Consider the following 23,095-nt stretch of genomic DNA (forward strand, 5'->3'; position numbering starts at 1 on the left):
TAATTTCATTTAATTATAATGAACTATAAATACTACTATATATGTAGAAATGAAATTTCTGTCTGTGTTCAGTTGAACTGCATTTTTAGTTTGTGTACACACCTGGAGGTAGATCTTTCTCAAAGCAACAGAACATAAGGTCTTTATTTTAAATCTGAATTAGTGTACAGTCCTAGACACTACATACATGTGTAGTATTGTACAGTAGGTTAGAACTATTCTTTATAATGTGGATTTTTTTTGTTTCCTAGGGGCAATGCAATTTTTAATGGGAATCAAGGTGGTGTTTATATCTTTGGTGATGGAAGAGGCCTTATTGAAGGAAATGACATTTATGGTAAGCTGATTTGCTTCTTGCACCTTGAATTCTGAGCAAAGTGAATATCTAAGTAGTATTAAATAACACTTCTGTTAACAGGTAATGCATTAGCAGGAATACAGATTCGAACAAACAGCTGTCCCATAGTTCGACACAACAAGATTCATGATGGTCAACATGGTGGAATTTACGTAGTAAGTGCAACCTACAAACAGGCTACAAACTTGTCTTCTGTTTTATAAACATTGGAGAAGAGTACTCTGTAAGATGTTTGTGCTTAGAATGATTGAGTTTGTTGTGTTCTAAACTAGGTTCATTGTAAGAGTTGGAAGCTGCTGATAATATTTAAAAGATGAGGGCTTTTATGAATGCCACTAAATTTTTCCTATTACAGAGTAAAATATTTAAAATAGGATAGATTACAGAATTTCATCATTTCTTGGTTAAAAGCTTTTTGAAAAGGCTTAGTTTTTGTAGTAGTATGTCATTATTTTTAAAAAAATAGAAGTCTGCTCAGCTCTTAAGGAGTGTAATGTGTTTACCACTAACCTCAAATAAGATTTTTTTTTTAATGCCCTCAGGGTGATTTACATTGCAATTTCTGTATAGTTGTGTATTATAGAATTGGGGAATAAAGCACAATTTCCAGTGTGTGCAAGGCTCTGATGACTGAACTGAAAGAGCTGTCAGGTTGCCTTTAGCAATATCAGATTTTGAGAAATATTTGTGTAGCTTTCTGCCAGAAGTTACCTAAGGTTCAGCTAATGTTGCAGCTTCATCTGTTCATTGTGTAAATCTAACCAGAACAGCTTCCCCTGACCAAGGACACTGGTGCTTTACCTCGGAGCCCAAACATGTGGTGGGGATAGTACTGCCAGTTTTTTGTCCTCTTGGTGGACAGGGCTGGGTGTAAGTTTAGGAACCACATGCCAGGGCTGTCATGTGAGTGCATAGTGCTGAGGAGCAGCCATGCTGCCAACAGCCAGCAGAGATTTGCAAATACCACTGCGGAGCCTTGGAGTATAAGGATTTAAATGCAGGGTGTTCCGTGGCAGACATAGAAAAATCATGATGTGCTGTTTAGGGGGGAAAAAAAAAGGTGAAAAAATGTACTCAAATAGAAAGGGATTACTTTGCTACAGTAAAGAAGCCACGTTTGGGAGGGATGTATAAAGCAGGGAAAACAGTACTGGTGATTAGCAGGTTTTCTCAACTCTTAAATCATCTTGATTTAGCATGAAAAAGGACAAGGTGTGATTGAGGAAAACGAAGTTTACAGCAATACTTTGGCTGGAGTCTGGGTGACAACAGGGAGCACTCCAGTCTTGAGGAGAAACAGAATACACAGTGGAAAACAAGTGAGTTTTGTTCTGTGGTTACAAGAGGGCCACAGAAAAGAAAGTCTGTGGTTTTATGCCTCATTACTTTGGAACTAATAATTTAATTCTTGATGTGTTAGGTTGGAGTTTATTTTTATGACAATGGACATGGCGTGTTAGAAGACAATGACATCTATAATCACATGTACTCAGGGGTTCAGATAAGGTAACATTCTGATTTTATGTCAAAACAGATGTAGCTTGGCTTGTGCTCTTTTGTGTCTTTTTAACTGTTCTTGTCATTTTGTTTATAAAAATAACTGTTTTTTAAATCCAGTGTATTTGAATACCCTCTGCTTTAACCTACAAGAAAGTTATTACTAATAGAGCCTAAATATTGACTAGAATGTGTGGTGGCCCTTGGAGTCTGTAAAGCTAAAATATATTTGCGTGTTTGGAAAGAACCATATTTTACTAAGATTTTTAAGCAGTGAGATCTATGGGGCACTTCTTTAGATGCATTTTTAATGTTTGGCCTTGGGATGTAGTAAACTGTTTTAAATGACTTCTTTGCTTACATTTTACTCTAGAACTGGAAGCAACCCCAAAATTAGACGCAACAAGATCTGGGGTGGTCAGAACGGTGGTATTCTTGTCTATAATTCTGGTAGGTTTGGTTTTCATGTTTATCCAGAATTGTTTATGCTCTGCAATGTTATCTCTTATCATCTATTATCCTTCTTGATTTTATTTTTTTTTCCACCCTTCCTTCAATTTCAGGGCTTGGATTTATAGAAGACAACGAAATTTTTGATAATGCAATGGCTGGTGTGTGGATTAAAACAGACAGTAATCCTACACTAAGAAGAAATAAAATCCATGATGGAAGAGATGGAGGCATCTGTATATTTAATGGGGGAAGAGGTATTTTTTCTCTTACTGGCATATACTGAATATTCTGGATAAGAGTTTAATTTCAGATTAAACAGTGTCCTCTTTAAAGTGCTCTTTAGAAATGTAGCTCTTGTCTTCTGAAGTAATAAAATAGTTATAGGGAACATACCCAGATGCTTTTTAGCCTTAATTACATCAGTAATACTGAAATCTGTGGGAGGCAAAGAGGTAATTAATCTCATCCAAGATGACTGTTAGATTGCTGCTTAGGACAGTACTTTTATCCCATCTGCTTTTGTAAGCTTTGCCATTTGACTGAAATACAGTATTGAATTCAAGTCACGTAGCCAAAATCGTGCACCTGAACAGTTCAGGTTCTGCCAATGTCCAAGATTTAGAGGGGAAAAAAAAAAAGACAGATCTCTAAGGAATCTCTTGTATACTTGTAAACTTAGAAGTGGTCCCTGTCTGAAATCTCCCTATCTGTGTGTCCTGATATCAGCTTCTCATATTTTGTAGATAATCGCTTGCTGTAAATGAGCTTTAAGTTAAGCATTTCAAAGTAATCCTGTCCTGCAATAACAAAAAAATGCAAGTGAAGCTTGGCTTCAGCAGGGTGCTTGTTTTAGAAGACAAGAACAGAAAGGTGTTGGAAAAATTGAAGAGAATTTGGAAAGTGAAAAGACTTAGTTCTCTGTAATGGCGCTTACGATCCCAAATTCTATCCTGTATACTGAAAAAATACACTTCCAAGATTATACACTGCCAGTTACTTTAAAATTGTATCACTAACTTCAGTGCTATTGGGTATTCTCCAAATGAAAGGAATCAGCAGGGTGATAACAGATGAGATCTTTTGAAAGTATGTCACAGAATGGTTACAGGTCAGGAAATGTTACCAGGCCCAAATGTCTTGTGTGTTGGTCTGTCGTAGGTCTTCTGGAAGAGAATGATATCTTCAGGAATGCTCAAGCTGGTGTTCTTATCAGCACCAACAGCCACCCTGTGCTAAGGAAAAACCGAATATTTGATGGATTTGCTGCAGGTTTGTGTTGTTTAAATCAAATGTGGAAGTGTTGGAGCTTCACAAAGTGTAGGCTCTTCACAAAGCTAACTCTGAGTTTCTTTACACTATGGTATTTAGCCATTTTAACAGTGTATTCTAGAAGTCATTTGAGAATTCAGAATATGTTTATAAAAGCCTCTGGAATTAGTAGCATGTTGAGAAGTGACACATTCTCTCTTCTCATTTTTTTAATGAAATACTTTTCCATTGTTTTATTTTAGAAGTAATTGATAGTCTAGGACATATTCATAGTTGATCTGCTGGATGCTGGTTTGAATATTTTATCACTGATTTAAAACTTAGGAAACTGAGCAAATATCCATTTTGAAGAGATTTGAATTGCATCTCAAGTTCAACTTTCTCACTCCATAAACTAGAAAAATTACAATTATAAGTGTTTCTTACTCCAAAAGAGATGAAGAATGTTTAACAGTGATTTTTTGGCAATTTACTGTTTAATCATTACCATTTCATACTTCTTGCATTCCATTCCATTTCAACTAAAATTGCATTCTTGAGTTTTCTCCCATCTTTCTTTCAGAAGAAGCAAGTTTTCTGAGAAGAACCTCTAAAGGTGTTGTTTCAGTGTGGTGGGGGGGAAGGATAGGTTGCTGTCAAGAGCAGTCCCGGACAAATGACTTGGAAGACACGGGTTACTCTTAAAAGCTAAGAGTTAAAGAAATGATTTTAGGTTCCCATCTTGAGAACTTTTTTAGAAAGATTTTTTAAAAGGGGTAAGGTATGTGCACAAGAACTTGCAAATGTACATGAAGATGACAGCCTTGACCACCCAAAGATTATATCCCCTTGAAAATACACATGATCATAGTACCATTTTATTATCAGATAAGCCAGCAGCAGGGTGTTCCTCCCAGAAACCGTGCATGCCAGCTGCAGCTCTTTGAAAGGACTCAACAGCAGCATTTGAACCTCAGTCTTATAACAAGTTACAGTGCAGTTTCCCCCTGAGTTTATGATGGTTTTAAAAAATAAAGAACATGAGAGAGGTACCAGTGCACAATCACCAAGGATTTAACTTTGCCACTTTCTTTTCTCTTCTTTGTTCCCCTGACCCAATAAAGGTATCGAAATAACAAATCATGCGACTGCAACATTAGAAGGCAATCAGATTTTCAACAACCGCTTTGGAGGTTTATTTCTAGCATCTGGTGTCAATGTCACGATGAAAGGTGAGCCTGAGCCCCTCCTTGGTTGTGTTTGTTCACTTGCCATTTTTTTCTTTGGTGCTGGGTCTTGGGTTTATTGCACCCTTTGTGGCTCAGATTTGGTACCACCTTAAGCTGAGTTGTGACTGAGAGTTTCAGTGGAAGGTAATGAGCTTTTAGAAAGACTTTCAAAGGTAACTTTGAAAACCTTAAGGTTTTGCTATAATATTAAAACTCTATTATTAGCTCTTCTGTCTCAAAATGGCTTCTGAACTTGTTACTGGTCTTTGGCCCATCTCAAACTCCAATTCTAAGTTAGTATAATGGAAAGTCTTTTTTCACATATCCAAAAACAAGTGTCCAGTAAAGAAACATGCCTCACTTCACTTTTAGGATCTAAAGGCATGAATATTCACAATCCTAAATCACTTTTTTCAGAAAATACAAACAGTTTACATACATAAAATTCTCATGTATAGTGGGGAAGTGTTCATGAGACAAGATCCAGTTGAAGGAGACGGGAATGATGGTTTGAATGGCAGACAGCTCCAGGAGGTTATTCTAGAAGAAAAAGGTTCAGTTTGCAGAATTTTTACATGCTTGGTTTTAGTTGTTAAGTCTCTTCCCATGGATTCTTTACACCACTTAAAACAAAAGCTCTGGCTCCCCATTTCACAGCTCCTGGGCTTCCTGACTGCATCAGTTGGTGCTGTGACACTATTGGGAGTGGGCTAAACTAGTTTGAGGTGCACTTCAAGACTTGACACAAGATCTAGTAGCTGAATAACAGAGAGGATTATCAAATTTCCTGTGCCTTGGGCACACCTTTTAATTGCTGGAACTGGTCAGACCTAATTTCACTTCCACTCTGTTGGGAAGCACCTCATTCCTAAACTGACGGAGAAAGAGCAATCCTTTTTCTCTTCCTAAGGGATGTGTAAAAGTCCTTCTGGTAGACGAGAGACCTTTAAACATTCAGGTTTCAGGCTCCTCAGCACAAAACTTAAGCCTGCTAGGAAGGCTTGTGTCTGCAACCATTTATTCACAGGCCACTGCACAGAGTATTTAAATGGAGAGGCTGTCAGGTGTTTTATGCTGTGCGTGCAGTGAAGAACAGTGTTTCTTGCCTGAGGAATGCACAGCACTCTGGGCACGGGCCTTGTGAGCTGGCATTGAGGATTTGATACGTGTAAATGCCAAAACTAAAATGTAGGTATAGAACTAACTTGCTAATGGGCCCTCTGCTTCAACACCTCAAGGTAAAAAAATAAGTCTTTGATCCAGGTGTGGTTAGTTCTGGATTTGTTTTTTCCCTCCAACAGATAACAAAATAATGAACAATCAAGATGCCATAGAGAAAGCTGTCAGTAGAGGCCAGTGTTTGTATAAGATCTCAAGCTACACCAGCTACCCGATGCATGACTTCTACAGGTAACAGGTTCTTTCCCATCACCTACAGTAAGGTTTTCAAATAAACACCATTTCTCTTCCCACAAGGCCCTAGAACAGTTGCCGTATGTCAGTGAACACACAAGTGTGTGTTCTTACTCAGCAGCAACAGGAAGATTGAACAAATTCCCATTGTCTGGAATTTACTGTGGGCTTGAGGAAAACAGATTGTTACTGTGAACCTCAGCCTGAGGGATTACACAGCACAAGCGTTTTCAACACATGCAACAAAAAGCGTGCTGTGAAATCCAAGTTTGCGTAAAAATCCCAAGCTTTACAGCCCTGTGCACCCCCTTCCTTAGTGCTGTTCTGCCCTTTACTGGAGAGCTCGTTGGGTTTTGGCTCATGCCTGATGTGCTGCTTTTCCCTTCAGATGTCACACCTGCAACACCACAGACCGCAACGCCATCTGTGTGAACTGCATTAAGAAGTGCCATCAAGGACATGACGTAGAATTCATTAGACATGATAGGTATGTGTCAGACCAGGGCGTGGGGCTGTGTGGAGAGCACGAGGGAAGCAGACACTAAAGAGCTCTCTCTCATTGTAGGTTTTTCTGTGACTGTGGTGCTGGAACACTGTCCAATCCCTGTACGCTTGCCGGAGAGCCTACACATGATACAGACACACTATATGACTCTGCTCCACCTATAGAATCTAATACATTGCAGCACAACTGAATTCCTTTCAGAAAGAAAGTCCTGCCATTCTAATATCATACCTATTAAAACTTTTTTTTTGGAGGAAGTTACACTTGCCCATTTCTGCAGAAAGAGACTGTATTAAAGCGGATGTGTGAGGTGTTGACACTATGGAGCTCAACCTACCAAAAAAGAAAGTGGCAATATGTTGACTCAGGATAACAGAACTGGGCGTTTTAGCATTACTGTGTAAAAAAAGACTTTGAAGGGACAGAAGTGAAGAAAAATAAGCTGCAATTTTGTACAGATACCAACTTCTGAGAGCTGGTGTTTTTACAAGTAGCATTGAAACGCAGTCCAATTTGCAGTAGTACTATTCTGTAGACAAGCAGCATTCTTTGTTGCTGCCTTTATGGACATGGGTACCAATTGCTTTTGTAACATGGTAAAAATGTGAGCTAGCACTTCTGCATTTCTTTTGATTTTTTAACATTTATTCAGATTGAGAAATATGATTTTAATGCTTTAATCTCATGTAGTTTGTTTCTAATTTCAAGCAAAAAAATCTTATTGTACTTGAATGTGTCCTGTTTTGTTAGCACACCTAGACTTGCTGTAACTGTACTCATGTCCCAGTATGTACGTTCTTTCTATGAAAGAGAAAACACTAATCTTAAATTATATCCAGCAATTTTTCTGGTGTCCTCTGAAGTTAGAATAATCTCCTCCCCTGCCCCAGCAATAGTCTGTACTCAAACCACCCTAACAAAAAGAAAAAAGCGAGTGTTTTAATGAGACTTCCTAGACTATAATGCACTATAAAACAAAGTACCCATGTAACTAAGTTTTGTGAAAGAAATTTTACTATGTTTTAAAGTACACAGTAGAAAGTCTCCTCAAAACAGTCTTGTACTTTACTCTGTTCATAGTTTTTTTTGAACAGTCTGGACATTACTTACATAACCTGCTGGAAAAAAATCACAGCAATTTCCTGCTCTAATGAAGCTGAGACAAGTATATATACAGCCCTATACAGTTTCATAGCTTTTTTCCATTTATGTGTATTGGTGACAGTGGGTAATCAACAGCCTGAAAGTGTATGCATGTACCATAACATCTAGACTTAATATATTGTGGAGTACTCAATAACCATTATGTAGAGGGTAGGTATGAATTAAAGGGTTTAATTTCCTAGGAAAGACAATGGAAAAATGGTCATTTTTAAAAAATAAAGTTTATTAGATCATAATGTTGTCTGTTACCGTGTTTTTGAGAAACTGCCCATACAAAACCTGCGTGTCCCTAAAGGTGGCTGATCATCGCGGTGAGTTTCTGCACAGCATTTGCATCACTTGTTGCACCATCCACCACCTGGCACAGATACCTGAGGAGAAAAAAACACCTTTACTGAACATGGATAGACACTGAGGGGCAGAGTTTAAGCTCCCTATCCTGGCACAGCTTTGGGAGACACAGAAGACACTGGGCCTGGTGTGAAGGCTGCCAGCAGCAGAGGCTCCAGTACCGCTGTAAGGTCCCCCCGGTGACCCCCCAGCACTGCACAGCCTTTCCCCCAGTGTGGCTCAGCACACAGCCAGCCCAGCACCTCTGTGCAAATTAAGACTGGCATAAACACTGCACTGCCAATCATATCTGCCCTCCTGCAGTACCTCCTTCCCCTCTGTGAAGTACGTTTCCTATTCCCAAAAGTAGTAGCTGCCCCCACTGCTGTGAGACTGAGAAAAAGCCACTCTCCAGATTTTAAAATGGGTGCCCACTAAGTAACATGCAACTTAAATACAGAAACCCAAGGCCTTACCTAAACACCCTCAGTGAAAGGGTTGTTTTTTCAAACTCTTTGGCTTTTCTGTGCCCCTTCTGAATAACTTCATCTGGAATATCTGCAAGTCTTGCTGCATTGAAGCCGTAGCTCTTCGGGCATGCTCCTTCAGCAAACTTGTACAGGAACGTAATTGTTTCCTGGCTTGGATCCTCACTCTCATTTTCAACCATGCATGCCTAGGAAGTGCAAGGCACAAGTCAGTGTTTGCAACACAGGCCTACAGCCTAATAAATGCACGGGACATCATGTCCTCCTCTCAAAACGCCTGTGACTCGGGGTAGAAGAGCACAGCAAAGGGTGCACAGCATGAGATCCTGTCCTTCAGGCCTCACGGCTTGTGCTGTGCTCACACGTACCATGTGCCCCAGGCGCACGGCCGCGCTGTGGGAATGGTCCTCCACCAGCGAGTGGTAGTGAGTGGAGAACAGCGTCCGACACCGGATCTTCTCTGCCAGCTCCTTCACAACAGCACTTGCTATAGCTGTTCCATCGAAAGTAGCTGTGCCTCTGCCTGGAGGGAAAACAGGACAGCTTTGGCACACTCGGGAACAGAAGCAGCAGAGTAAATTCAGTCCGTAGTTTACTTGCTACTGGGGAGAGATGCACATCCCTTTAATTGTTAAAACGAAGAACCACAGAGGTAGAGGTGCCTTTCTAAAGGCAAATGCAGAATGCATTTGTAGTGTTGGTTTCTCTCCCTCTGCACTGTGTGGAAGGTGGACAAACAGCAGCGAGTGGTGAGAGCCACCAGGATCAGTGGGAAGTGACCCAAGTATTTGCCCTGTAACGATCACACTCCTCTGCGCTGCAGAAAAAGATGTTTCTGCTCTCCCGAGGTTTGCTGCAAGTAATTATGTAAAGGAAAAGCAGGGAAACACAGCTGGAAATAGGATAATAATGAGGGGGGGTGGGAGGTGGTGTATCAGGTCCTGGGGCACACAAGAAATACACGTTTTAGAGAGCATTAGACACTGACCAGTTAAACATCAGGAGTATTATGTTAAAACTATAGAGTAATTACCCAGTTCATCCACAAGAACGAGGGAATGCTCTGTTGCATGCTGGAGAATGCTGGAAGTCTCACTCAATTCCACAAAGAAGGTGCTTTCACCTTTAAAGGAAATGACAAAAAAAAAAAGTAGTCAAAAGATCTGAAAACCACAACTCAACCCCCATTTAATCTGCACTAAAATCTTGGTTAAGGTAAAGTGAAACTCAACAGCAAACTGAAATTGAACAAAAACATAGAGCTTCATTTCCAGTGTGAAAATGGTGGGCTTCCATTTGCCAGAAAAAGCAGGGTTTGGTTCCCTAAGAGTACAGGCATAGGCACAAGTACAGTTAATTAAGATTTAAGGCCACCATATCTGTCCACCTTTCACAGCACTGGTCAAGTGTACCAGCTGGACAAAAACAGGGGCACTAAGGATACAAGATGGGGGGAATCTTTGGCCCCTTGTTGCTCTAAATGCATGAGACAGGCCTAAGGTATGTGACTTTTCAGTGAAAAAGCAAGCAAAGACTGAGAGACTGGAATTACTGGTTTGGTTGTGATGTCATAAGGTAACAAATTATTTGGATAATAAGGGCTTTATTTGTATGCACTCTAATTGAATGAAGTGTGACAAAAAAAGTATTCTGCTGCTGAGGCTTGAACATCTCATGGGAGCTGAAGCAACCCAGATAATACAAGGCCTGAAATTTAAACCTGAAATTGGTTTTAGCAGATTACAAGCAGAAGCACACAATTATTCCCACCCTTTCACATGATAAATGCACACTTTTAAAGTCTGGATTTACTACTTCTTTATAGTGTTCATTACAAATAATCACAAACAGTAGCAATTAATGTAATTTATTCCATTAAAGGCAAGCATTTACTTCCTGTACTCATGCTGCATGAGCACTGCTTTGCTCTAACATAAATTGTCCAACATGAATTAAGCAGTGTCCACCAATCCTGATGTTCTGCATTCATTTAAAGAAACTCCCAAGATTGAATGTGTTTCTACCAATGTTTAAGAATAATCGTTTATTCACTTTAGAAAATAAAGCCCTAAAAATTGCACGGGCAATTTTAAAATTATATTGCTTGAAAAACTAACTTCATAAAAGCCCTGTTGACATCCATTACAGAGCAACTGCCATGGAACAACTTTTGCTGTGCTTTCTTATCTACACAGTGTGCAAACTAATGCATCAAGAACAGGTATCAAACCTAGTTCTCCTGTGCAGTGTTCAGCCTCACGATGTGAAATGTTATAACATTCGTGCACATATTTGTAAAAGAGTAGTTCTCAGTTGATAGAAAAAAAATTGAAAATGCTGCATTTTGCTAGACCGCCTCTCGTGCAGGAAGAGCGGTTTTTATTTCTGCCATAAGCATTTAGGTATTCTTCTACAATTAAGATTTGGGTTTGTACTGAAATTAAACAAAATGGAAACTAGCTAGGCAAAGAAAACCTTAATAACATTCTCTAGGTGGAAAGAAAAGCCTTGATATGGGGAAGTGTAAATATTTTTTTTAATTAAGAACTCAGAATGATTCATTTCCAAATTCCTTATGTGCAACAAGTCCAGTAGGCTTAAATCCTTTCATAATCACTGACCCATATTTTTCAGCAGAGAGATCACAGAAAATCTGTGCCCTCCTTAAATGAGCGGGGATACTGCTCTTCTTACCACAACAATAATTTTGTTTTTCTAGCCCTGTGACACTTTGCCCACCACCACAAGCAGACTTCCCATTCCAGTTGTTGTGTCATCCTCCACTTGTTTCTTCCTCTCCATTAAAGAGACAAAATACTCCCAAGAATTGTCAACTACTGCTTCTAAGAAGGAAGCCTGGCTCTTTTCCTTGTCTGAAGAAATCAGATTTCAGACATAAGGCATTCTGACTGAAACAAGGGACTTCTAGGCCTGGTGATAAGCTACAAAAAACTCCTCTACAACAGCTACCCAAATATCACTGTCCCATTTCAGAACACTTAGAAAAAGATACCAATGTGAGTAGAATATAATCAACTGTACCATATCCAAAAAGATATTCCACAGCTTTTAATATTAAAATTCATTAAAAGTGATCCTACGTGTCTGTCAGAAATAACAACGGACACGCATGTGAAAGAAATAAAGTCTAACTACGATCCTGTTTCCACTCTGAACAATGAGAGGCAACAGATTAGTGCCCAGCTCTCCCTGCACACTCAGCGTACCATCCCTTTCCAACTTGCCACTCAAAGCAAGAGAAGAAAGTCACTGAGCTGGGTGGCAAAAGCCCTTTGGAATAACTCACCCGACATGATCCTGTCCGAGGCGCCGAGCCGTGTGAACACCCTGTCAATGGGGGTGAGCCTGCAGGCCTCTGCAGGTACGTAGCACCCCAGCTGAGCCATGATAGCCAGGAGACCAGCCTGCAGAACAGACACAGACACAGTCACGTTTCTACAATGTGCTTGGAGCTTCAGTTCCACACCGAGAACGAGGGGATGAAACTCTGTTTTCCCCTAAAGCAAAGACTAGAGTACATAAAGCTTCCTAGTGTTTTAACAGCTCCAGGCTGCAGCATTATAATCTCAGGCAGGACTAAACTACTCTGGAAGGTTTCAAAACACAAGTTATCACAGCAAGCAGCGTTTATAAAGCAAACTCCCTGTTGCTTTCACAGTTGCCACTGATCTCTAGTTTCATCTTGTTCAACCAGAAGCATCTTTTGCCAGATGATGCCAAGTCCTAGATAAGTCACTTGAAAAACAGAAAAGGTACTCTATCACTTTTCCCCAACCATCTCTCAAAGGAGAAATAAAACTTATTCCTCCCTAAAGTGGAAGTAGAAAATCTATCTAAACATGGGCATTTTCTACCAGACTGTATCTTTACAGCGCAGTTGTTGTGCTGTGCTGCACACCCCAAAGACCACTTCTGAGACCTCCTCTGGCAACAGTCAGGCCTTGTAATTCCCTTATGCCGAACACAGAGGCACTGTGGAACGTTTGACCTTACACAGACAGCCCATCACCTGTCTCATGAGCGTAGATTTGCCGCCCATATTCGGGCCGGTTACCAACACACAGGAAGCTTCACTGCTGCTGCCTTCATCTCTGCAGCCTATCATGATGTCATTGGGAATAAACTCATCCCCAAAGAAGGTTTTTGTAATGCATGGATGACGTGAGTTCCTAAGTTCCAGGAAGGGAGGAGCACTGTCCACAGGCAGCACAATTACAGGTCGGCACAGAGGTCCGTCACCATCTTGACTGTAGCGAGCAAGGGACATCAAGACATCTATAAAATTAGGAGACATTCCAGTAAGTTATGCTTTCATCTTTCTTCATTCACTGGAATTCATTTACTCACTGAATAGCAATTTTGTAAACACAGTTTTCCAGTTCATTCCATTTTCCTCTAAAGGAAAACACCCAAGAAGCACTCCAGAACAAGTAAAAGGTGGGAATATTTACACTGCCTTTCCTCATTCCTTCCAGATTTCTACTGTTGTCAGGTTAAAATCCTCCCCTCTAGTTTTTTTAGTTTTAAAGTCTTTAAAATCCACACCATTTCACTGCAGAAGTACATGTATAAAATATTATTTTTTGCATTTTTTTTTTATTTAGAGTAAGTAAAGAGGAAATCAGCTTCTGTGACAGTGAATTACTTTGTGAAGGATCATAATGCTGCTTAAAAGTTCCCAGAGGAAATTTATATAAATATGAAAATTCTGTTGGTCCAGCAAAAACCAGCAGCACAAGTCCCCCCAGTCAGCTGAGATCTAAGGTTCTAAAAGTTGATTATCTACAAAACGAGACCATTCTATGATTTTAGAGGCTTTACAGACAGAAAATTACAGCTCAGCCTCTACTGGAAACAAATTCAGTATTCTGAATTGATCAGAATTCTCAGATGCTGTGGTGTAGCTGATGTCACTGCTTCCCAGATCTCCCAGCGAATCCATTCCTAGCCAACAATGCCTGCCCGCCTGTCCTCCCTTTTCTGCCCCAGTGGCATTCAGAGAATGCTCTCATTTTTCCCTGGAACAAAGACATCCCAGAGTCCCTCATCCTAGCAGAAAATCCACAGTACAAAAGTATGCCAGTCCTGAGAAGGGAATAGAGGAGACCGTTCTATCTCAGAAATTTAGAAAGGTATAGGGAAGTCTTCCTAGTAGACTACCTTCTTCAAGGTTTGACAATCACCACTTCTTTATTTTTAAAGGCGGCTGAGAGAGCAGCCTGTTCAGATAGAAAGGAGATGACTAGCAGGTTAGATCTTTATACCTCCATTTAATAAGAAGCTACTAATCCATATACAAGAATCAGGAAGCAGTGAGAGACCCACCAGACTACGCTGAACAGTGAGAAATACTTGGCTGCACATCTACAACCACACAACAGGAATGAAGAAAGAGCTTGCAAACATCCAGACCCAGCAACTGTCCTGCTATTTAGTGACAGGAACGAAACAGGGAATCACCGTTAATTACCAAAGCTGTTACCACAATCAGAGTTTTTAAACTACAACTTAAGAGCTGGCAACAAGCCTTTTTTGCTTATCCAGATCAGATGCCATCATTTCCTACGCAAGAGTAATTTTTACCCTATGCCAGAATGAAGCAGAGCTCTTACCCAGCACAGCAATGCACTCCACAGCTGCCTGCCAGTCCTTGCTGTTTTTATCGAAGTTGTAGAACAGGCGCCTCATGCAGTCCTTCAGCGCTGCGTCGCGCCGCTCTTCCGCGTTGACCATCACCGCCAGCATCTTCTCGATCTCCTTGGTCCAGTAACGCTTGTACCCCTTCCTGCTCGACCTCAGCTCGTATTCCTCGGGCAAGTTACGTGATACGATGCTTTCTGGTATTTCCATTTGGTATCGGTTTTTGCCTGTCCCCCAGTACAGGATGGATTTGGATCCGAGCAGTTTGCGCTGCTTATCCAGGTACTTGCGAAGATCTTCCTCGACAGCTTTAATATCCTGTAGTGCTCCATCATAATCGGGGTCAAAACCTGCCTTTGGAGTAATCACCCCTGTCTTCCGAGCCTGGTTGTGATCAAAAGCAGTATCCCATCTTGTAAGCTCTGCACTCAAGTCTGGGAAGCGGCCGTCTGGATTTGTGGCTTTGCGGGTGACAAGCTGCCTCAGGACTTTAGATTTGAAGTCACTGGCAACCTCTTCCATGACATCAACAATTTCATTCATTACTTTAAAACCCTCCAGTGCAGACAGAAAGTCAGCAATTTTTTTTTTGCTGTATTTGATTTCTTCGTAAAAGATGGCCCTGCTGTCAGGATGGTTCTGGCTTTTAAGTGGTGATCCAATACTGTGAATTTTGTTGAGCAGCCTTTCAAGGTCAGGCAGTTTCTTCAGGTGCTCACTAACTTCAGCCATTTTATCTGGCACTGCTACAAGGTCCTCAACAGCATCCAAACGAGCATTGATGGATTTAGGATTACAAAGCGGAGCACAGAGCCACTGTTTCAGGAGTCGCTTCCCAAATGGTGTACAGCAAGAATCAATCCTTTCCAACAAAGTACCTTCTGTGCTTCCATTGGTTCCGTTCTGCAAAACTTCCAAGTTCATCAGGGTGACTCCATCCAGCACCATCCGCTGGTCAGTTTTGGCAAACAAACTACTTGAACTGATAGGTTTTGCAGCAGCAATATCCACAGGGACATATTCCTCGAAGTTTGCCCGTGATAGCAGCTCTTGATCAATCAGACATCTTTTGAGATAGAAGACACACCCCCCAAGAGCTGACAAAGCTAATTCACTGTTATCACCAGGAGTTAATCCCAGGGAGTCACTCTCTGAAGTCAGAGATTTGATTACAGAGGGCAGAGAACACCCGTTTTCAGAGTTCTGCTTCTCCTTGAAATACTCTTCTTCAAGAAGGACTTTTAGTGTTTTAGAAGCATTCCAGAACTGGGAACCCGAGATCAGCCCTTCCTGAATGCAAGAAACAAGTGAGCCCTTCAGTATCTTCTGTGTGTCCACAGACAGGTTCCCCTTCTCATAGAGAACCTGCACAGGAGTGTAATGTGCTACTAAAGTCCTAAACCTCGAGCAGTGACGGTCGTCTGAGAACTGGCCTACAAAAAACTTCCCCACTGATGTGTCAACAAAGCAGACTCCATAAACACGTTGTCCGGATGAGTCTTCTTTCTCCTTAACACACAGAAGGTATCTGCTGTGGTTCTCAGAGGGATCACAGTCCATAATGCTGTAAGTCTGAGTTCCTTTGGTGATGATCCTGCAGATTTCTCTGCGTACCACCCTGTCAAACTTTGTGGTGTGGGCTGCTGACTTGCAGCGCGCTTCCATCATTTCAGGAGTTTCTGTTTGCTCGACACGGGCTACCTTGTAGCCCTTCTGCACTAGAACATCAGAGAATCTGCCAAATGCAATTTCTGGAAAACCTGAATGGGCCCAAGTACCTTTCATAAAGATCAGGCCCAGCTCATTTACACCAATGACTGCATCCATATGATACAACTCGTAGAACTTTCCAACTTTGTAGAAAATCACAGCATCAAAGTTCTGACTTTTCAGCTGCCACCACCTCCGCATTCCCGGTGTACACTTGTTGAGATAATCCTCGGGCACATGGAGAGTGGAAGGGTCATAATCAGGGTCACCCTGACGCTTCCTGTGCGCATCTTTCCTTTTCCCTTCCTGCAGCCAATCAAGCTTTTCGTGTTCCCACACTGTGAAGCCACCAACGCCTCCATTGCAAGCATTTGCTTGAGACTCAAAACTTTCAGGTGCTGCAAATGATGTCAGCTTGGACTTGGCTTCTGAAGAGACCGTTGCTGCTCTTTTGGGTGTTTCAGAAGATTCATTTCCTAAGCTACTCCTTTTAGCAGGCTTTTTCACCTCTGTTCTCTTCCGTTTAGAAGGGACTTTAATGGGACTTTCTGCAACACTCTCTGCATCTGTCTCTGTGTCAGAAGATTCATTTTCATCTACCCCACTACTCGCTTCCTCACTGCTTGCTGCTTCTTTCACATCAGGTTTGAACTCTGTGTCAGAGCCTTCTTGGTCACTGTCAGAATCCAACACTCTTCTTCTCTTGGTTTTTACGGCTCTTTCCCTGCTCTTTACTCGCTTATTGCTCTTCATGTCCTCCTCACTACTGCAATCATCACTGTTGCCTGATGCATTTTCACTCATCTCCTGGAAAAATAAATTATTTTACCCATAGATAATTCTGGCTATAAAGTCACTGATGCAAAAAGAAGTGCAAAAGCGTGCAATAATGCAGTAGTTATGATACTTCACAGCAGAGCCACAGCCAACTCCATTTATCTTAACAGAATTCAGGTTTTTTCTGGCTAACTAACTGCTACTGGCCAGTGGCATAACTAGTCCTATTTGCATCCTTTACAGCTTCATTCAGTACTGTGCTTAACTGATGCTGATGAACAAAACATTTAAACTGCACAAAAAGTATATAGCACATGAAATTCAGCAAAAAGGAGAAACACCTCCATAAACCAACTCAATGTTAACCTTTGTCAGAAACATGATGAGGTCTTACCACCTTTCAGTGCAAGCCCATGTGAGATTTGCCCTTGATTTTTACTTTTGAGTTAACTACTTATTTCCACCTAGAAACATACTACCTTATAGTAACCTTCAAGAAGATTGTGCATGAAAAATAAACTCCATTATTTGCCTTTTCAGCCTTACACTTTAATAATTCCAGCAACAGCACCAGAAAAAAACATCAGTGGAGGGACTGGAGTGAGTACAAAGTGCCAGTGCCCACTGCACCATTGCCATGAACAAATGTTACAAATTTCTACATTATGACACACTAAAACTTCAGATCAAACTTAAGGCAACTTGGACTATGAATAGCAGATAGAGAAGATTAAAAAGATGCACTAAAAAAAAGCACTTATGAGTGAGAAAGTGGGTCACCCAGAGAGTGATGAGTGAAGAGAGTCAGGGAAGTTAAATAGCTTCTGAGGTCAGTCCTTACCACACAAAACACCAGAGAGACTTGTCTTTCAAACTAGAAAAGGTGAGAGACCAGCATGTGACCTGACAACACAGAAGCAGTAAAAAAAAAAGACATATGGATACACATACACATACAATTAAAGAGGAGATAAGCTGTGATTACTGTACCAGAGAACTGCAGGATATTCCATGCTTAGTTCCAAGACACAGCTCCTAAGTTATAGTACTATTTCTGAAAATGACAGCAAGTAAGAAACATTTTACCTCTATTTCCTCCTCTTCTTCCTCCTCTGTGTCTGAAGGCTCATTGCATACTGCCAGCTCAAGCCGCTTAGTTTTATCTTTGCTCATTGCATCATCTGCTAATACCATTGCTCTTTTAATTTCAGGCTTCATACTGTAAAACGTTCCTCCCTTCAGCGTCTCCCCATCTGATGAACCTGTAAAACCACAAATTTGTCAGAAACTGAAGTTAGTCTACCATTTAGACAGTTAGTGTTTGTGCTTCGCTTTTAAATGTATTCAGACAACTAGTATAAGTCCCTAACATTCTGCATTGTTACCAGACATTCCCACCATACTTAAATATAGTAACTCATCACTCAGACTGATAAACTACCCCTAGAGAAAGTATAAACACTCACAAATGAAATGCCTACCTAGAGTACATGAACACTTGAAGAATTGCTTCTATTTCTGTAACTCATTGCCACATGTGAATACTTCTAAGCTGAGCTCTAAACACCCTCACACTCACTGTAGTAACTATTGAAAATAACGCTTCACACTCACAGTGCAGCGAACAGGCCTGACTGAGACCACATGGGTATTTTAGCAATCACAGGGAAGTTCAGCCACAAAGTTATCTTCACATTATAGGCACGAGTCACTTACGACACAGACCTCTTGAATAAAGCTCTGCTGGCCTCCAAACTGCTCCTGGAAGAGCAGCAAGGTGTCCAGACCCAACACCAACCTATTAGCCAGATTAGCTGATCCTCAATCACGCTGGTGATTCACCCTGACACTGTAGGGTATCGAGCAAAGCCTGCTATTAATAACTGCACCATTCCCTCATCCTCTTTCACAGCCCCATGGCACGGCAGTTCCTCCTTCCACCACCTGTACACAACACAAAAACAAAGCCAACCAATCTACAGACTGGTTTCTAGAAAGGGTCCACAAAGACACTGAGATTCATCTTAATGCCATGCTCAAGAAAACAGTGCTATATATAAGATATCATATATTCAACTTGGGGAAAGGAAAAAGAGGACACGAGTATGTGATAGATAAAGAAGGGCAATTCCTGCTTCTGCTCTAACAAGTCTGTCTGCATCCAACAGTAGGATCTGTTTGGATAGGTCCTCACACCCACTCCTGTGAATCCCATCACACGGTGCTATTTGACTGAAGCTTCAGCTCCAACCCAGAGGCAGACAACAGGCAGCTCACTCATAGGAGACCAACTACCTCAGAAAGAAGCCAAATGGAATTCTTGCTCACACTCATTTCTTTGAGCTTGCAGTAGCAAAGCAGGGAGTTACAAGTAGCTCCTTCTACAGCACAAATGCAACACATTAACAATCCAGATCTCTCCGTTCTAGCTTTGCAAATGCAGTGAGGCAATCTAAAAATATTTTGCATTAATATTAAATGTACTTCAACAATGGCAGGAGAAAAATCTCCTCCTATAATTTAACTGCACACTCAAGTGTGCAACACCTGCATGTTCACTCTACCAACTGGTATTCACCTGCCCTTCTTGCGTGCCCAGCTGTTACACCTCTGGCCCTGTCCAGTCTATATTTACTCAGGAAAAAACAATAACACAACACAAGAAACTTCACCATTTTCTTACCCAAAGACTCCAACACTCTTACTTTGTATACCAAGATGCTTTTTGCTTGAATTTTAAAGCAAACCACATATTTTAAATATTTTTACTCTGTTCTGCATTCAACACATTTTTCATGGAAAGACCTGTGTATCTGTGACTTCTTATTTTTCCACAATTTTCTACTGGCAAACAGATTAATTCCCCTTACCTGTATTTGCTTTTAAGGGCAACTTAAAGCCCTTAAAATCCATTTGATCCTTTTAAAATACCCTCAGGGAAGGGACATATAAACCATGGACCAACTCACTTGCACTACATCATGTTAACACTCATGGCAATGACATTACCATTTTAATTTAAAACTATGGCCAAAGTGCAGTGCCTTGAAGTATAAAGGAGCAAAAAAAATGTGGCTACATGATGATATGAGGTGGAACTCTGACTTGTAAAAAGGAAGACTGTTTAAATTTAGTTTTTTCACTGACATAAGCAAATCCTAAAGCACATCAGAAATATCGTATTACACCCAAAGTATCTGCTGTGAACAAGACAGTTCACAGCAACATGATTTACACATGACAGTTCACAATGATTTAGTTTTCAGCAACAGTAAAATTATTAAACAAGGGGAAAACAGATCATGATTATTAATAAGGTAAGATTTATTATGCAAAATGACAATTCTTGATATATTTGATTTTCACTAGTTGGCCAAGTCATTTCTTCAATATGACAAAGACCAACTTTGATCAGTAACTACAAGCAATACCCTCACAAACACACTCAATTCTCAAGTTATATATTTTATTAACAAAACTGCTGCATTGCCTAAAAGAAACATTACAGTAGAATTAATTTTAGTTATCTAATATCCTGAGCCTAGTCTTCTGATTCTGGTCAAACTAGAGTTCCTAAACAGCTGCTTAAAAACTGGGTTCAACACTCCTAATAAATTTCAGGGCTACAAGTGGAATTACTGGATTTATCCTTTAGATGCTTGTTACGTTGATGGGAGAAATAAAGGAAAAACCTTTAAAACATAAGCAAGTTTGCTTAATTAGTTGTTCTAATCTAATAAACAAGAGGGCTTAGTGGTTTATATTCAAAGAATTGTGTAACCATAAACGTACCTGTAATCCTCAAAAACTTGCTGTCTCTAATTTACAAAGCACAAAACACGCTCAATTCTAATCTTGGTTTTGCTGCTCTTTCTCTATGGAGAATACCATACCCTTATACTTCAAGCACATTTTTCCAAAACAAGTGGCATATTTCTACTTCAGAAAGTTTAGTTTGTTATCTCTTACCTTTATATGGCCTCAGGTATTTAATGCTGATCCAGCCTCTTGTAGGGCTGTCATCAAAAAACTGTACATGGACACGAGTGGATTTTCCTTTTCCTCTGACTATTGTTCTTTCAGTTGGGTGGTTATATATGAGACATGGCCACCAAGGATAACCTTCCATCTTGGCCCAGACCAAGTCCCCAGGAGAATACTCACAGGAGACACTGCAGAGACACCAAATGTGTAATTTAAGGAACATTTAAAACAGCTCTCTTCACAACTGTAACTGCACACTGCTTCTGAGCGGCTTATGCCCCTTGGGTCTTGGAAGGCTCCCAGGTGGTACAACCTGGATTACACAGTCCTTCTATACCCCCACCAATACCTCTCAAATTCTTTTGATTTGCTCCCCCAAGTTCTACTGGATCCCCACAGAGACGGAGTTTTATCACAGAATGGTTTGGGTTTGAAGAGACCCTAAAGATCATCTAGTTCCAAATCCCCTGCCATGGGCAGGGACACCTTCCACTAGACCAGGTTACTCAAAGCCCCATCCAAACTGGCCTTGAACATTTCCAGGGATGGGGCATCCACAACTTCTCTGGGCAATGTGTGCCAGTGCCTCACCACCCTCACAGTAAAGAATTTCCTCCTAGTATCTAATCTAAACCTACTCTCGGTTTAAAGCCATTCCCCCTTGTCCTATCACTACTTGTAAAAAGTCCCTCCCCAGGTTTCTTGTAGGCCTCTTTAGGTAGTGGAAGATGTCATAAGGTCTCCCTGAAGCCTTCTCTTCTTCAGGCTGAACAACCCCAACTCTCTCAGCCTGTCTACACAGGAGAGGTGCTCCAGCTCCCCAGGCATCTCTGTGGCCTCCTCTGGATTCACAGCCACAGAAAACTGGCTGAGGTTGAAAGAGATCTCTGGAAGTCATCTTGTCCAACCCCTCTCCTCAAGCTGGGCCATCTACAGCCTGATGTAACCAGACTCTTTGTGGATTTAAGGGAGTCAGAGAGTAGCTGGGTCCAACCAGACCTTACCTAAAAGATGGCAAACTAGGTGTTACGAATTATCAACCTACATAACTAAGACAAGTTTTTCCTGTAGAGACTAATTATCAACCAGGCACCTAAAGGAAAAGAGTAAGATTTTAAAAAAACCCTCAAGCTACAAAAAATGAATAAATAAAAAACTCTGTCCACACTGCAAAGCACCTGATGCAGCTTTTATTTTCTCTCTCCTCCTCCCCTGATATTTCAGCCACTGCCACACTCCCACTGATGATGGCCAGGATATTCCTGAGGGCTGTGGCCCAAGAACCAGCAACACTCAGTTCGCTGACATGTGGGACACTTGTCATCATGGTGTACAGTACAAGAGAGACACAGAGGAGGGCAACAAAGGTGATTAAGGGATTGGAGTATCTCTCTTAGAGGAAAGGCTAAGGGAGTTGGGCCTGTTCAGCCTCAAGATGAGAGGATCAAGCAGGGACCTCATCAATGTGTATAAACATGTAAAGTGGAGGGTGCCAAGAAGCTGGATGCAGGCTCTTCTTGGTGGTGCCAAGCAATAGGACAAGAGGCAACAGGCAGGAACTGATGCTCAGGAAGTTCCACCTGAACACGGAGAACTTATTTACTCTGTGTGTGGCCACAGGTTGGAAGAGGTTGCCCAGAGAGGGTGCACCGTCACCCTCACTGGAGGTATTCAAGAACAGTCTGGACACAATCCTGTGCCATGTCCTCTGGGACGACCCTGCCTGAGCAGGGAGGCTGGACCGGATGACACACTGTGGTCCCTTCCAACCTGACCCATTCTATGATACACCACGGAAAGGAAATACAGGCACGAGTGACAGACTATTTCCAAAGAGCAAAAACCAACCCCGCGGCTCCGCTCCCCGCAGGTGTCCCACTGTCCCGCCGGGCCAGGCCCGCCGGGAGCGCGGGCCGCTGCAGGCCTGCACAGCCGGACACGGCATCCAGGGAATGGGGGCGGGACAGCACCACATCCAGAGCACAGGGGGCGGGACAGCGACGGGAGGGACGACACGGGAGGGACGACGGGCGACCCGAGGGTCCCGCTCCCACCGCTGCCGGCAACAGCCCCATCCCGCCTTCCCTTCCCGCCTCCCCTTCCCCCCGCCTCCGGCCGCGCTCCCGCGGCCTCCCCGCTTCCCTCGCCGGTACCTGGAGGCCTTCCCGGCCGCGCCGTCCCCCTCGCCCTTCTCGCCGTTCTCCGCGGCCCGCGCCGCCGCTCCGCCCGCCCCGCCGCGGGTGCTGCGGGCGGCCTGGCGGCCGTTCTGCTCCCCCGA

General features: G+C 41.9%; 2 protein-coding genes across 4 annotated transcripts in view; one reads left to right on the forward strand and one right to left on the reverse strand.

Annotated features, from left to right (window-relative positions):
- The window catches only part of FBXO11 (F-box protein 11), a 72,335-nt gene extending 64,232 nt beyond the window's left edge, over positions 1-8,103 (forward strand). For all 3 annotated transcript variants that reach the window (XM_027659202.1, XM_027659203.1, XM_027659204.1), the window contains exons 13-23: positions 252-337; positions 419-513; positions 1,555-1,677; positions 1,779-1,864; positions 2,229-2,305; positions 2,419-2,562; positions 3,467-3,577; positions 4,681-4,788; positions 6,087-6,195; positions 6,587-6,685; positions 6,764-8,103. In XM_027659202.1, the coding sequence (XP_027515003.1) occupies positions 252-337; positions 419-513; positions 1,555-1,677; positions 1,779-1,864; positions 2,229-2,305; positions 2,419-2,562; positions 3,467-3,577; positions 4,681-4,788; positions 6,087-6,195; positions 6,587-6,685; positions 6,764-6,893 (1,168 nt within the window). In that variant the 3' untranslated portion in view covers positions 6,894-8,103. The remainder of the gene's footprint in view (positions 1-251; positions 338-418; positions 514-1,554; positions 1,678-1,778; positions 1,865-2,228; positions 2,306-2,418; positions 2,563-3,466; positions 3,578-4,680; positions 4,789-6,086; positions 6,196-6,586; positions 6,686-6,763) is intronic.
- On the reverse strand, positions 8,070-23,036 carry MSH6 (mutS homolog 6). The gene is made up of 10 exons (XM_027659201.1): positions 22,971-23,036; positions 20,803-21,005; positions 17,920-18,095; positions 14,319-16,863; positions 12,716-12,981; positions 11,993-12,110; positions 9,719-9,808; positions 9,054-9,208; positions 8,674-8,873; positions 8,070-8,238 (listed from the first exon to the last, which is right to left on the reverse strand). The coding sequence occupies exons 2-10, from the start codon at positions 20,960-20,962 to the stop codon at positions 8,157-8,159; spliced, it is 3,792 nt and encodes a 1,263-aa protein (XP_027515002.1). The 5' UTR covers positions 20,963-21,005; positions 22,971-23,036; the 3' UTR covers positions 8,070-8,156.
- Between the last annotated feature and the right edge of the window lie 59 nt (positions 23,037-23,095).

Source organism: Corapipo altera, unplaced genomic scaffold, assembly GCF_003945725.1.
Source record: "Corapipo altera isolate COAL_440 unplaced genomic scaffold, ASM394572v1 48, whole genome shotgun sequence".
Lineage (NCBI taxonomy): Eukaryota > Metazoa > Chordata > Aves > Passeriformes > Pipridae > Corapipo > Corapipo altera.

What these genes read in the sequence shown, in the direction of transcription:
- MSH6 (XM_027659201.1), bottom strand. Translation starts at nt 20,962, where the DNA reads ATGGAAGGTTATCCTTGGTGGCCATGTCTCATATATAACCACCCAACT. An exon ending in GGAGTGCATTGCTGTGCTGG is followed by an intron (nt 12,982 to 14,318) that starts GTAAGAGCTCTG and finishes CTAATTTTATAG; the next exon opens with ATGTCTTGATGTCCCTTGCT. An exon ending in AATCTACGCTCATGAGACAG is followed by an intron (nt 12,111 to 12,715) that starts GTGATGGGCTGT and finishes TCTGTTCTGCAG; the next exon opens with GCTGGTCTCCTGGCTATCAT.